The following is a 16,688-nucleotide window of genomic DNA, read 5'->3' on the forward strand; positions in this document are numbered from 1 at the left end:
GTCTATTATAAATGTGGTACGAAGCAAGTTTGGACTCCAAAAAAGGATACAGGCTAATTTTTATGTCCAACACGTAATGACAAAACAAAATCCGAATCGCGAGAGAAACTGCACGCAATAACTAGGTGTTGCCCGATTTAAAATAGATTGGAGATTCTACATATAAATTTTACTTGCAACTTTATGAACTGCAACATTGGTTTTGGATGTGATTAAACAAACTTTATTGGTCATAAAATTATAAATCTGAAACATTTTAATAGCCGTTATTTAATTGATAGTTTGTTATTTTTAATACGAAATAAAGTATTAATGTCATTATTTAAGACTTAGTATTTACTTATAACACATTTATGTATACTAGAACAAGATTCAACAATGCCATTTGCATTGTCAAATACAAGATTATTAAAAAAAATAAGTAAAATAGTATAACAATGGAGTGTTTATGGAATTTAGCTTGTATATAATAACTACTATTTTAATAAACGAATGCGTTATTTTATAAAAATGTAAGTTATACCTCATGTAAAAGTCAATATTACAAAAGTCTTGAGGAAAGTGTTTTTAAAATTATTATAAACATTAGTGATCTATGATCATTGAAGAGTTTATTTTTATTTATGATAGACGAACTTTTGAACAAATGGAAGTAAGAAAATACCTTTTTGAAAACAGTAGAATAGTTAGAGATTTAAAACCATTATTTACGTCATCAATGCGCAACGAACTGCTAGGATATAATGTCCCATTTGTCGATAATGAAATATTCGCTTTTAAAAAGAAATACAAAAATATATAGTACTTTATTGGCGGCAGATTAACCGATGGAATAGTGAAACCTACCCCAGAATTAGACTACAAATGTTAATTTTGTTATAGTCCAATAAGGTTTCAAATTCAATTTTATTAATTCAACTTACATACAATTATATTTTTGTTTGTTCAATAAGATTATTGTATTATTGTACATTACGATGTTGGCTCAAACCACTCGACATCAACGCATTTACAGATAAAAAAATAAAATATTAAAAATGATCAAAGCTACCAATGATCTCTTACAGTAATCTTTGAAATGTTTCGAAAAATCCGTAATGGCAGAGAACATCAATTATTCAGAGCTAATTCTGTTAGAGACAAAGGCTTGACTTTGGTCTTCACAATAAATCATGAGCGCGGTATTTAGACAGATTGTCGAAAACATTTCAATTTAAATATAGAATGCCATCTTCTGTCAGTAATTTGTTCTTATTTCTGTTGATATGATTCTTTTATGGCGTCCTTAACCTTGAAATTTACTTTTTCTTAAAATATAGATTAACTGATTTCCGTGACTCTTCAAACCTTTTTTTATTCATTTATGACACGTGAAATAAACGACCTAAAGAATATGATATCAGTAGCATTAAAAGCACAAATTTTAAGCAAATGAAAAACTTTGTGTATATATTTTTATAATTTATAGAATTTCAAAATTGTAAATCAATCATTGAACCAAACAATCTGGATCAGCTTTGTTCATTTTAATGTAAAGAATGAGATAATATCCGGTCTTCATGATATGTAAGCTATTCGTTCGTTCGTTCATTCGTTTAAATTATTATAATTGACGATACAAGTTCCAAATATTTCTTCGGACAACGTCATATTCCCGACTCTCGCGATCGTCACTCGTAACGCAAATAGCTGGAGTGTTATCATAAATAAAGCTTTATAGTAACAACCGCAGCGATTATAAAAATAATTGTACATATAGTTTACAAATTGATGCGTATTTATATATCGCCCTTGTTATCTGGTGTGAAAAGATACGATGGAATTCGACGTTACATTTCGATGTTGAATAACTTTATTTATTTATATAAATTATGTTGGTATACTCGTACTGACAATCGGCGTTGACTCAAGTCAAATCGACCTTGCCTCAAGTCTTCCCTACTGGCTCCTTCTGCGAAAGTGTCATGTCGCAGAAGGAAGCAGCGGAGCGGGAGCGGGAAAAGAATGCCGCCGCTGACTCGCTCCGCAGAAGACGACCGGGGAGAAGGAAAAGGCGCTACGCGCACCTTCTCCCTCCGCCTCAATAGGCGCCGTAGGGACCAGGGGGGGTCCCAGTACCCTGGGAATCCCCCCTAGCTGTTGGAGGCCCGTATAGACGGGCCGACCGTCAGGGCGTCACGGTAGCATGCGTAAGCGAACCCGTGGCGTCCGCCGAAAGACGGAGAGGGTACCGCTGGTTTTTTAGTGGGTAAACCCGGTGTGCTTGGGCGTACTCGGCGTTCAGGGCTCCGGGGAGTCCCACACATCCCGCCACTTTCCATCACGTGGGGGAAGCGCGTAAAGCGTTTTTCCAGCGAGAAAAAAAAAAAAAAAAAAAAAAGTCTTCCCTACTGGCTATAGATATTGATAGTGTATGAAACATTAAATATAACTATGAAACGGTATAAAGCTTTACCACCAAAGGACTTCCATTTGGGTAATGATAATCATATTCATTTTGGCTAACTTGTCATACTTTTGTTATATTTGTTCGTAAATTATCTATAAACGAATTCGAATGTCTTTATCGTATTAATATAAAAATAAAACGATTTCAACACATTTAAAATAAGAATGATAAATAAATTAATATAGATATTATTCCCAGATGGTTATTTCATTTTTAACTGCTCTTTTAAAATGACATTTCTTTTTTCAGATGCGGTCAGGCTTAAGACACCGTAAGAGTCCAAACAAAGATGGCGGAAAAACTAACGCTATGAAAAGAATTTAATTTTAAGAAACCGTAATTTTAGTGAATAAGTTAATAATTTAAGCATCGTTATACTCCCAAGCATTTAATCACTTCGAATTTTGGAACATCTGCTGAAAGAAGCTCAACGCTACCGTAAATGTTAGCAATTTTTGTGAAAGCAAAATACCAAATTCAGTGCTGGGCATTCCAATGTTAGAAAAAAAAAACTAAAAATGTTAAATAAACGCGAGAAAGACATCTATATAAAATGCCAAATTAACTTCAAATATTATGTTAATATATTTACACTTGTCGGTTGGTGCAGTTAAAATCTTTAGAATGTTATCGTTATTATGGACTAAGAGAATTTAATAATAAAGGTTCATTTAAAACTCCTTTCAAGTTTATTATCAAATCCCGATTCCAGTTTTAAAAATATAAAAATAAGAAAGAATGTGAATTAAAAAAAAAAAACTAAATTATATTTAAAAAATCACAAGCATGTATCACTGTGATAAATGTTACACGATGCGATGCGATTGAAATAATAAAAATACTAGAATAGTTGCCTATAAAACTGGACTCCGGTCAGATGGCAAACGACTGTTAACGGAATGCCGAAATAGAGTTGTAGGTTGGCGCTCGTCCAACTAAACGATCAGTAATTCATAAAACACAGTACACCAGCTACTGTGAATGAATATCCTGTAGGGCAGCGATGACACATGAATTAGTTACGAGAAGATTAGTATTTAAAAAAAATACAGGTCATGTTTTGTTTATTGTTGTTTTATTAATGTATTATTTAGGACTATGAGTTCTTGGTTTTAGTGATTCAATACTATCATGAGATAATGAGTCTTTGACTGAGTCAGTTTCTTCGACTTTTTGAGTCGGTTGCATGTCACTGTCCAAAGATTTAAGATTGCGTTCATCAACCGTCATATTTATTATTGGTTTCAGTTCATAATTTTCTTGTTGACGTGGCGATAGATTAGTTTCTCTATATCTAACACGAACCTTACGCTTCTTAGGTTGAACGTCTTGTGAATTGGCTGCGTCACTGTAACCATGTTTTTCAATTATATAATCTTCTACACTCTGCATCGCTCGTGAACTTTTCTGTTTTTCGACATATTGTTTGTGTCTTATTTTTGTTTCATCATCATCAATGTTAGGTTCTGTAACATCCATATTCATGTAATCTATTAATAGATCGCTATCTTCAATTTTCAAAGCTGCTTGTGACACTTCACTCAAACTGTCTTCTAATTCTTCTGAGCTTTTGGATGATATTTTCTCAGCAGATTTTTCTGCTGTTAGTGATTTAAGAAAATTACTCGGGCCTGGAGGAGTATCAAAGTTATCAAGAATTGTTGATTTATTTGTAGTAATATCTTGTGCTAAATTAGATAGAAACGAAACCAAAGGTAAGGTAGGAGCATTTGTAGACGAATCGTCATCTTTTATCATCGAGTTCACGCCACCCTTGCTTCCATTCGGTCCATCATCACCATTGAAACCATCATCTGCAGAGTCGTCAGTTTTCAAAAACTTGGATATATTTTTTTTACTTCTAGGAAAATGTTTTAAAAGATCTTTCCAGTCTCTGAGACATAGGGTAAGAATTTGTGACCGAATAGATGTTTTATATGATCGCATATACGGCGTGTCGTAGATTAGACCTTGTAACTGTAAAAACCAAAACGATTACCATAATACATTATTGTCATACTATTCATATATATATTATAACTAGTGTAAAAAGTAATCACTATATTAGTTACCAAAATAATTTGGACTAATTAAGCTATAGGGAGCTTTTTCGCGACAAAACCAAGACTAGATTATTAATTCAATTTAGCAATGGATCTTGTTACGGTGGAAACGATAGAAGATAATTATATTACACTGTAAACAAAATTATACAATTATTATATTACCTCTCCGAAAGATTCTCCTTCGTAAAATAATTTAGTTTTATTTGATCCAGGCGTTATTTCCGTCACCCGTCCTGTGTGTATAAAATACATAGAATCGGTAATCTCACTGTTTTTAACAATAAACATACCTGAAAAAAAAAGAAATGTAAACTTTGAAACTTCGAGCTGAGATGGCGCTTAGAACGCGTACATTATAATCAACTTTTTCAAACTTCTCTTCTCTTCTCTTGTTTCAAACCCAGTCAAGCACAAGTGAAATTCCATGTGGTTAATTTGTTTTTACAATTCATCTCATACTCGGCGGCGGAAGTTTCAACGAAATTCGGTCACACGCTAATCCACAAACCCGCATTAGCGCAGAGTAGTGAAATATGCTCCTAACCGTCTCCTCAAAGGAAGAAAAGGCCCAGCAATGGGAAATTTTCAGGTTGTTACTATATACTATTAAACATTGAAAGCGGCCGTTTGATTTACGATACCTACTAATTGGATGATTGCCTTAAATGCTTATTTATTTATAGCCTTTTCCAATTATAGGAGATATAAACAAACCATACATTTACATTTCCATGCGATTTGCCAACTTCTAAACTATTATGCACTGCAAATAGTTACATATAACTTAATAATCTTACACTATTTTGATAAATAACTTATATCAACTTTCATTTTGTTTCCAATTTTCTGATAACTTATTCTCCCATATTCGTAATGATTTTCACCAATGTCAAATAATTTAGTCCCATTATATGACAACAATGTAAACACATAGAAAACTATTATTTAATTATTATTTAGAGTCACCTTCATTATAGGTGTATAATTGAAGCAAGCCTACAAGTTGCCGAAGAAATGCGGGCTCGCAGCCTTTGAATATTTGATGCTGAAAGTGAAAAAAAAATCATAATTATACACGGAACTATAGTAATAGATAATTGACAGAAACAATTTTCATCACCAGAACATCAGGTTACGTAGGATATCTCAACTTATTTCACTGAAGCTGCATTGTGGATATAATGACACTTACCATTTAATTTACAATATCAAGGTTACCTTATGATTTCATTTTTGCAAAATAGTTCAAGTTCAAACTTGTGAATTAAGTTATTATGTCTTTCTGGATAAAAGTAATGCTTAGTAGATTACTCAAATATTAAAAACTTATAATGGAATTTATTATGGATTATAATTATTCTAGTTAAAGCAAAAGGAAGCCTGGGGTGGCTGGGAAGCCATTTTACCATGGAAAATGTAAAATTTGATGTAAAAGGTAAGGTAAATAAAAATGTTATATTTCATATCTGAAGAAGCATTGATGGTTATATTTATAATTATGCTGTCTATGGGCTATGGCTCAGCTACTAGGGTAAGTTAGGATTCAAAATGATCGTATTTAACCTCTTTACACGTCTATATTTTACTGAAAAAAAAGGATTAAGGAAAAGCATAATCTACGTGCTTAAATTTAAAGTAATTATTTGTTGTAATGTTCGTGGTAATAAAATATTTTTCCCATAGATAATATGCTCAGGTAAACGATGAGATATTAATAGATTATCTTACATCGTTAAGATGATACAAGTAGGCAGCGGACATCACTTTCAGCTTGAAACAATACGGAGCAGTATGTAAGAAATGTGGAACTTGCAAGCCGCGAGAATCCCGCCACAGGTGGAGCGAGTATTTGTTCACCAAAGATACCAAGTTCTTGGACACACGATTATTCTTAAGAAACTCCTATAAATATAATAATATATAAATGTTTATTATTTATAACTCAACATTTTTTTTCTTTTTTTTTATGGTCTAGGTTGACGGACGAGCATATGGGCCATCTGATGGTGAGTGGTCACCATTACCCATAGACAATGACGCTGTAAGAAATATTAACTATTCCTTAAATCGTCAATGCGCCACTAACCTTGGGAACTAAGATATTATGTCCCTTGTGCTTGTTGTTACACGGCTCACTCACCCTCCAAATACAATACTGAGTACTGTTGTTTGGCAATAGAATAACTGATGAGTGGGTGGTACCTACCCAAACGGGCTTGCACAAAGCCTTACCACCAAGAAATCATATAAAGTTTCTTTTTTTTGCGGCTTTTATTTGTGCCAAGAGGGCACAAATTATTTCGCCAATGTCACGTGCGATGGGGAAGACACGATGGAGATTGAACAGTGCTGTCGAGATTGCAGGCTTAATTTAATTTTAAGGACACAATAGTAGTAAACTCTCTGTTAACCCATAACCTAAAAATCATATAAAGTATTTTTTAAATTTTTTGGTAGTTACACCTAATGCCGAATTTTGTCCGTCAGTAAAAACTGCCTCTATTTCCATCCAACCAGTGCAACTGAACTAAACAGAGATTACATGTTGTCAATAATATGAAAGAAAACCGGAAAACAATTTATGTAAACTAAAATAATCATTACAATGATAAATGTAATTTCCAGTAGCTCACTAACTCAAACATACACAATTCAAATTTGTAATATAATAAACATTGTATAGTAATAGACTATTTAAAGCTCAATTAGTGAACAAATTTATCGTGTACTTTTCAGGTCACCTGTGCGCATGCGTCATAAATATTCATATATATTTTTTTGAAAACTCGCCAGCAGAAGTTTTACCTCAAAATTGTTTGTGATAAAATTGAACGCATTTTTTTTCAATAAATTTGTAATTAACTAATACTTGGAAATTTTGAATCGAATATTTTCTCAAAAAAAAAAACATTTTTAAATTTATTTTTCGATAATTTCTATATTTGTGCTATAACTTTAATACTGAAAAAACGTTCAAAGGATTAGCAGTCATTCTCAATATTATAAAACATTCTTTATATGTCATCCCTAATGTTGAATAATACATAAATAATGTAAATGTGTGCGAATTTCCACGTTACGAATATCCTAAAGCAAATAAACCCTCGTTCATTGTCTGTCTCTAATGATTGATCTCTTTGATACGGACCGGGATCTTCAAAGGTGACTCATATTCACTTATGAGATGAAACGCGTATTGTGTCTTACTACAAATAATATTTTAAACATTATTGAATATTATACGTCACCCATATTAATATTATAAATGTGAAAGTTATTCTGTGTGTCTGTCGCTCTTTCACGACCAAACCGTTGAACCGAATTTGATGAAATATGGTTTGAAACAATCTTGAAATCCAAGAAGGAAAATGCGGACGAAGCCGCGGGCGACTTCTATACTAGTATCATAACAACAACAACAGCCTGTAAATTCCCACTGCTGGGCTAAAGGTCTCCTCACCCTTTGAGGAGAAGGTTTGGAACATATTCCACCACGCTGTTCCAATGCGGATTGGTGGAATGCACATGTGGCAGAATTTCTATGAAATTTGTCACATGCAGGTTTCCTCACGATGTTTTCCTTCACCGCTGAGCACGAGATGAATTTTAAAGACAAATTAAGCACATGAAACAGCGGTGCTTGCCTGGGTTTGAACCCGCAATCATCTGTTAAGATGCACGCGTTCTAACCACTGGGTAACCACTAGTATCATAAACATTATATGAAAGAAATGAAAAATGTGACCGCATTTTCAAAATAAGTAATTAGCTCATAGTATAATTCCAATGAATAATTTAATTTAAAGGTAAACACATAGTGTATATAGCATTCGATAGTGTTACTGTATGAGTTGGAACATGCTGTTCATATTGGAATATAATTAGACAATGCATTACATATGCGATTTATTTGCTTTGATCTCTTTATCTCGAATAAAACGGGCGCTCCACTCGATAGTCTGAGCCCACTTGGCAGAGGCGCAGATTTCGGACGAACAATTAATTTCGCACTCAATCGTACGAACCTCGTCCACGGCTGTCGAGGTGCTAATAGGCCGTATCAACTTGTCAACGTGCGTTCACCAACGATTTCAACAATCCCAAGCACGCATGCTTCCAACGAATCAGTTATTTATTTTTCATTATTTTTTCTTGGATTGCTATGAATAAATTTAGTGTGTATTTTAACATTTATTACATATATTTAAGGTAAAAGCCATATATTTGCGCCACTTTTAAAAAAAAAGTTTTGTAAAAACGAAACATGAACTTTCTGAGAATTATTCAGTATGTATCTCAAAACATAGGTTTTTTATCTTCCATAATAATAGCCTACTTTTATAAACATCATTAACAATGGTTTTGAATAAATAATCTTTTATTTCACCTCTCAGCAAAGCAGTTGCCTACTATGGCGCCTAGTGAGGTAATGAAATTCTTTGAGAGATACTTTCCTCGTGCGGTGGGGATAGTAAGCTCGGTAGGATTTGTTTTTTTTGGATTTTTATTTGAGTAACCGTGGGACAAAAGCTTAACAGATCAATATGAAATTTGGCATAGTGATAGATTATAGTCTGTCCATAGCGATGTAAGAAATATTTATTCCTTGCATCGCCAACGCGCCACCAACCTTGGCAACTAAGATGTAATATCCCTTGTACCTGTATTTGCTCACTCACCTTTCAAACCGAAACACAAGAATACTGAGTAGTGTTCTTTGGCGGCAGAATATTTGATGAGTGGGTGGCATCTACAAGGCGTGTTCACAAAACCCTATCACCAATTAATATTATATTTTATGTTACCTGTAATTCCAAATAGCTTGAATAGAAATTGAACGAGCGGAACGACTGGTACTGTATGATGTTGGAGAGTTCGCCGACGTACACCATGAACATCATCGTCGATATCAGCTGCAGTATCGATACGAACACCACCTGTTAAGCATTACAATATTAATATTCCAATAATTTTAATAGCCAGAAAGTTTCCATATTTTATTTCTGTCACATATTCCAAACTCAAACTCAAATAACTTTATTCAATATAGAAGCATTACACTTTCTTATTGATGGTCAATTGAAACACTACCACCGGTTCGGAAAAGAAAACCCTGACCTGAGAAGAACCGGCGGTAACAAGTTTGTGTTTGTTCCTTGTACCAATGCTATGAGTATCACATTTTCTCATGAAATCATTAATATTTTTTCGTACACACATAACATTACAGAATATATATTGAGAAGCAACAGTCATCTTGATTTCTTTAAATTTATTCCTTAATGATTCTTTAGCTCCTAGGGCTCCTGGGTAGCTATAGGTACGTATTCCACGTCAGATACCTCTGATTGCTTCTTGGGCAGTATGTCACCAACTCCATTTTGTGTGAAGGTGGTCAGCACGAAGTACAGTGAACATATATAGTAGCTGTGGCACCACGGTTTACCCATATCTAGAAGCAAGGTATCAATGTATATCATTTACTTTATTGTAACTCTTTACAGCTCTAGCAAGACGTATATACTTGCCCGACCTGTATCAGATGAAGCTGTAGCATTATTACTGTTATATAAAAAGTGTCTCCGGGCTAACAGTGTATCTAACAATATGTTTAGTAGCTCTTAAGTTGATATATATTATTTGTAAAATTTTGTGTACTCTATGGAGCGACTTAGTCCAAGAAAGGATCAAGCTCCTTAAATTAAGGAAAAAACAAGACGTATATACTGTTCAGCCGATCACCAAAACAACTGGTTTAAAAGAACATGCAACTTTTATCTAATGCTTCTGATTCAAAACGCTACGTCTAGTATGCATACCAAGTTGGACACACTTTTATTTAATTTAAAGAATCTACGTAATAATAAACAAAGTTATAACCATTATAAATCCACGAGGATTTTGGAGCCGTCTCCTCTTCCACGACTCCGATGAAGTGCCAGAGGCAGGCGGCTATGTGGACGAACACGGTGAACCAAATCAAAACAGTTAGAACGGTTGATATCGTCAAGTTGATGGAGATTCGCCGGTGATGACGATTCAGACATTTATACACGGTCACCTTAAATAACACAATTACAAAACTGTAATGTAACATACAAAACGGTAAAATACTGGAATACCTTTAAATATTATTAGTGAATATGTAATTTTTAATACTAGGGATGGTCGTTGAAAATCGTAATGATTGGATCTATGGAGATCAATACGATTTTTTCCATTTCCAAACCAATTAGTAATATAGTCGGAACGCTTATCATATCAATTATATGTTAAAAGTAATAATGATAATTTCGATATTTATGCAAGTAATTGAAAATGCCAGATAAAAATTCAGACGCTTTAATAATTCTGTCATAGTTTCGTTAAAAATTCAAACATATTTGACCCCTGATCCAGTTTCCATTTTAAAAGTAAAATATTATCAATTATAATCAGATATTCAAACAAATTTGTACCTACAAAACATGATTTATATGTTTTAATTTCAATTTCAATGTAAAAAAAAGCCTTCAAACCAGAACACAAGGAAATCAACGTTTAATTTCTTCCTGTATTTTCAGCTTAAATCTGAATGACCACTAGTACGGCAGCGTTGAGTTTAAAGATCTAATGTGTGAAGCTGTGAACGTTAGCTTCTTATATAATAATATTACATTAAAACCTTTTCGGAAGCACGTTACATTTTCTGGTATAAGTTTTATATCGTATATTTATTTAATAGTTTTTTCGGCATTCCAAAATGAAGTCTCATCATGTTTTCGTAATGATATGTTAGTATATACTTGATACTTACGATTCTGAACATTCTATTTAACCTTAGGCAAGAAAATGCCATCATAGTGTAATTTTTGCTCAACAAACTAAGAATTTCAAACGGTATGAATGAGATCACGTCAAACTTAAATTCCGTTTTGTAATATCTGAAAAAATACATTTCATATTACTATACAAAACTTAATAAAATATACATATATACGTATATTTGCCTTAATGGAGATACTAAAAAGATTCAAAATATTTTGTCAATAGATTAAAGTTTTAGCAACATACTGGATCATAAATCAACCTTTAAAAAAATAATTAAATGGAAAGCACACTCCATTATTTTAAAGAAATCTTTAAAGCTAGCAAAGTGACGTAGCCTGCGACATTTAACCTTGTATTATCGTTGTTCAAGCAATTGTCTTGTTTAACTAAAAAATACACGAAATACAGATTATAATTATATAGAGGTCTCTACCATAGTCTAACATATACCCTGCTACAATATAGGTTTCTATACCGACAAATATTTTGTATACTAATGACTATATTACACTACGATACTATGAAAGACAAAAATGACAATAATATATATTTTTTATATCATTCTATTCTATCTTATACAATCGTTTGAAGCATCAAATCGAAGCGACTGTGAAAACGTAACGGGCCAAATTGAACGGTACGACGATCTTAACTACGACAGTTCACGTGGCATTGTATAAAAGACAATATAATTGTGATTAGCCATTAAAAAAAGTAAAAGCAATGTAGCGAAAAAGTTAAATAAAAAAGATTCTAAATACGAACGGCATTTGGCGGCCATTTTGAATAAGTATAAAAAACTTCGTATACTATGTACTAAAAGTGATAATTGTAAACGATAATGTTAACTATGGAAAGATCTGTTTAAACCCTTACTTCTCTCGATTCTTCAACAAACTATTCAAAACATCATCGTCGTCGATTTCAACTATTCTCGGCAAATAATATTGGATAAAAAACTTCCATAAGAAACAAAAATCGAATAAGTAAAGCGACGAGATCAACAGCGGGCTGTTATCTTGAAAGCCTGCGTTGTAAACATCAGCATATATACTAAATAACGAAACAATGATCAAGTAGAGCCTTATTATGAACTGTCTAATATTGAAGTATCTGAAAAATCTCTGCTCGCGTATAATCGTTGAGATAGTAGCACTGGGATCTTTCGTAACGATTGGTGTACTGGATCCAATACCACATATATAGTTCTGAAATATTAACATATAAATGTAAATTTTAATACACTTATTATCACTGAAAAAGGATGATGTTTATTATTTTTTAATATTAATATTTATCATCTTGTACTTGAGCTGAAAGAGTGAAGGATGGGATAGGCTTCCTCGAATGGGGAAATTTAGATTTTTAAATACATATTTATGTCTAAAAATGAGAGACTAATAATAAACTAATAATAATAGCACTGAATTCTGCAATAATAAAGATAAAACACGCACTGGCAACACCGTTCAACCGAGTCTATGATCTCGTATATAAAACTGACATTTAGATTCCAAATATAAAACATATTGTTATAGATTAAATAAACTTTAAGAAAAATAAAATTTAAATAATCAACTATAACCTAACCTCGTTCGTCGGACGATAATATTTCAAAAGTTCAAAAACAGCTGGATAATCTTCGATGATATTGAAGAATCCTTGCGAGTTAATTTGCAATAAGTGTACTTGGTTTTTCGTCGTTATGGATACCGGACATCGTATCGTATCTCCGTGCAAATTACCGAACATACTATTAAAAAAAACACTTAGATTTTATTTAAGAAACCTTAATTTAGAAAATAGACGAACAGGGGCGTTGCTATCGTTTTTTTTTTTTTTTTTTTTCGAAATGTGTATTGCTGTTGGCCCTATTGGCCTCTACAGCGTCACCGGGTGGGGTAGGCGAGCTATATGCTCAGGCCTAGTGATGGGGGCCCACTGAAGGGCCCAGAATACGCGCATCCTAAGGGTGCCTCCTATGAGGCCGGACCTCGGCTTAGGACGCCGTCGTCGACTCCAGGGAGGAATGACGTGTGCATTCAACGTCGTACGCATAGGCGCCGACGTGTCGGTAAATAGGGACCTCGACCCCGCCGGCGGGGTCGGTGTGTGTTGTCTGTACCTATCTGGGTAATGTTGTCGGCAGTGAGTCTGTCGACGGGATCGTGTAGGACGTGCTTAGGACGCCTACGGATCGGATAGGGGTTGCTATCGTAGGACAGTGCAGTGCACCCGGGCCCCGGAGTTCAGAAGGGCCCTTTAAACTAAATCTTAAGATTCTGAAGCTAGAAAAACACAAGATTTCTTCTTTGGTATATATAATTTTAAAGGCTAATTATTAGTTAAAAAGGAATTGGAAAGAGGGGGTGAGAGCCTGATTCTTTTTCTATGCACCGGGGCCCTTCCTCACCTACTTGCGCCACTGTAGACGAAACAGATAATAAAAATATCAAGTTTATTACTATAGACATAACTAAAATGAAGTACAATGGACTCCTTTAGTTAAAAACTCCTTCAGTTAGCTTAAGGTGGGCCCAGACTTGTTTATAATGCAATCTAAAATGTGGTACGAATACTGAGGAAGGAATAAATTTAAATTATTTAATTTCATTGAATTTTCCTTTAAATATATCAAGTGGGTAACCTCAAGAGTTACTTAACTAACCTTATAATGATTCCATATGAACATTTTTTTTTCGTAAAAACTACTAAGCGTATTTTATTATCAATCGACGCGAAGTCGTCAATAGAATGCGTCCATTAATGGCTAATAATTTGTTAAATCCATTGTTTCTCACTTTTTTATTAAATATCTAAATGTCTAGTGAAGCTGAGAACCAGCGGAGAGCGTGTCAGTTGATCATCATCACTACATGAGTACATACTTTAATTTTAATCTCTTTCTCTATCCCCGCTATCCCTATATCCCTATACATGCTTAAATCTTTAAAACTTCGCAACGGATTTTGATGCGGTTTTTTAAGTAGATAGAAGTGATTCAAGAGGAAGGTTTTAGTATTTCATGGACAATATAGTAAAGGAAAATGATAATTTTACAAGTTTGTAATGTTATGTCATAAATAAACAAGTATTGTAGTATATTCAGTATCAGTATCGCTAGCAATATATAATTCGTAATCTAACCTTCCCTTTATAAGTGTGATCGATACATCAGCATCCCTAGAATCATTCAATTCAACACTTCCTTTATCAACAATGTAAATATCAGGGATAACGTCATCGACGTCTATGATTGTCGTGTCTTTCGTGAAATAGAAGCTGCGAACTGCACGTGCAATCGTACGGAGGAGAGATACATCGCTCTGGTTAAGAATAGGGCACTGTAACACATGTATAAATAAATGTTATAGTTACTTTAGAAAATTCAATTATAATACGACACAACCTAGATGTAGCATCGGAAAAATTCGTAAAACGGATCACATCCGAATTGAGTACGCTATCCCAAATTATCAATATTACATATATTAGTACTATACTAACTTACTTGACTAAACGTTGCTCCGTATATATGTAATATGGCATCAGTTCGTAAGGTGATTTGTTCGCACAACTTTAACACATTCCTGTAATCGAAGCCTCCCATTTTGTCCCAATTATATTCGTAATAATCTAGAACTTGCCTAAAATATATTTAGAGCTTTATTATCTTTAATATTGTCTTTAGAAATACACGTTTGGTAATAGTGTTTATAAACTGCTCACCTAGTGTGCTAAGGTTCGAAATTCGATATTATAATAATAAATAAATATTGGGCAACCTCTTATACTCCCAATCCATATATTATCCCAATGTAAGTAGCGACGGTACCACAAACATCCAACCCAAGACCACATAGAAAACTAATGAACTTTTTCTACATGGACTCGGCCGGAAATCAAACCCGGGACCTCGGAGAGGTGTACCCATGAAAACCGGTGTACACCCTACTTGACCAAGGATGTCGTAAATATTCGTCATTTCAGTTATACGTGATTCATTAAATTACTTCTTTTGATTGTTTTTTATAGCAAGAAGCTCATCAATAGATAGCTACTAATATTTTGATAAACGGAGGGGGTGCAGATACTGAACCTTTTTATCTTTGTCTATTTCCAAATATACTTAGTTTTTTAATTGTAGAATATTCAAGTTCTACGTACTTTTGCAGTTGAGGGTCGAGATTCTCCCTGTTCATAAAAACCGTTATATCCTTGATGTGCTCTTGAAATGAAGCTAACGCCTTATTTACGTTTGCTCGTATACTAATTATTCGCACAGAGAAGTACGTTGTGATAAGTGCTCCTAAAATTAAACATTTAACCTGTATTTGCTTATTAAATGTAAATGTAAAAACAAACGAAAATTACAGCGTAAAACGCTATTATTATTAATTATTCTTATCAAAATCAGTTCTAGTTATTTATCGAAGATATGTATATGAAGACTAAGGTTTTGTTTTAAAGGTTTCAAAATCACGTCGTAAATCCATACATATAATAAAATTGGAGTGTCCGTTTGTAATGTTAAAATAGCCCTTTTTTACTCAATGCATATATATGTATACACGGTAGATATACCAAAATAACATTTTATACAATTTTAGTCTGTCTGTCTGTTTGTTCCGGCTAATCTCTGGAACGGCTGGACCGATTTTGACGGGACTTTCACTGGCAGATAACTGATATAATAAGGAGTAACTTAGGCTACAATAATATTTATTCAAACGCGTATAAAGTAACGTAATTGAGTCGGGTTCCTACAATAATAATAATATTTGGAACATCAATGCTTCATTTGGAAAAACAAATAACAGCTTAGTTTTAGCCTTAGTTCTAGCCGCATTTGGACATGGAAATGAAATTCAAGGAACTATATATAAAGTTTGCAAACAGAGGGGCACTTTTTATTCCCTCGCTTTCATCCGCTGACAGACAGCAAATCGGAGACAATAGAAAATACAGGTGCAGTATCAACGGCTATATGTGCTTTCCAAAAGATGAGATTGTACTAACCGGGCTATTACTTACTTTCGACACTAATACCTACATTACCTCATATATATACTCCAGCCACATTCGATCTGGAATTTTAGTAAACAAACCATGTGTCATCATAATTAGGGTTGATACACTCTTAATAAAAAATAATAATTATTATAATTACAACTATGTTCATTATAACACAATTTCCTGTTTAAACACAAAAATTTTAATTTAATACAGAATCCAAAAATTTTATTTAGCCGGTCTATACATAATTTATATCAAAATTAGCTTAAAATAAAAGTTTCAAATTTTTAATTACCACTATAATATTACTACAAAACTAACAACCCTATATTTTAATTCTGACGTAA

General features: G+C 33.5%; 1 protein-coding gene across 1 annotated transcript in view; it reads right to left on the minus strand.

Moving 5' to 3' along the window:
- Window positions 1–2,698: 2,698 nt before the first annotated feature.
- LOC124530912 overlaps window positions 2,699–16,688 on the minus strand; it is a 45,269-nt gene continuing 31,279 nt past the window's right edge. Inside the window, exons 28-40 of the mRNA XM_047105280.1 lie at window positions 15,493–15,634; window positions 14,837–14,972; window positions 14,473–14,669; window positions 12,916–13,078; window positions 12,202–12,533; window positions 11,312–11,438; window positions 10,396–10,576; window positions 9,858–9,967; window positions 9,321–9,452; window positions 6,244–6,417; window positions 5,482–5,560; window positions 4,678–4,805; window positions 2,699–4,426 (exon numbers count right to left, since the gene is read on the minus strand). Coding sequence (XP_046961236.1) covers window positions 3,536–4,426; window positions 4,678–4,805; window positions 5,482–5,560; window positions 6,244–6,417; window positions 9,321–9,452; window positions 9,858–9,967; window positions 10,396–10,576; window positions 11,312–11,438; window positions 12,202–12,533; window positions 12,916–13,078; window positions 14,473–14,669; window positions 14,837–14,972; window positions 15,493–15,634 — 2,792 coding nt within the window. The 3' untranslated portion in view covers window positions 2,699–3,535. The remainder of the gene's footprint in view (window positions 4,427–4,677; window positions 4,806–5,481; window positions 5,561–6,243; window positions 6,418–9,320; window positions 9,453–9,857; window positions 9,968–10,395; window positions 10,577–11,311; window positions 11,439–12,201; window positions 12,534–12,915; window positions 13,079–14,472; window positions 14,670–14,836; window positions 14,973–15,492; window positions 15,635–16,688) is intronic.

This window comes from Vanessa cardui, chromosome 7 (assembly GCF_905220365.1).
Source record: "Vanessa cardui chromosome 7, ilVanCard2.1, whole genome shotgun sequence".
Classification (NCBI taxonomy): Eukaryota; Metazoa; Arthropoda; class Insecta; order Lepidoptera; family Nymphalidae; genus Vanessa; species Vanessa cardui.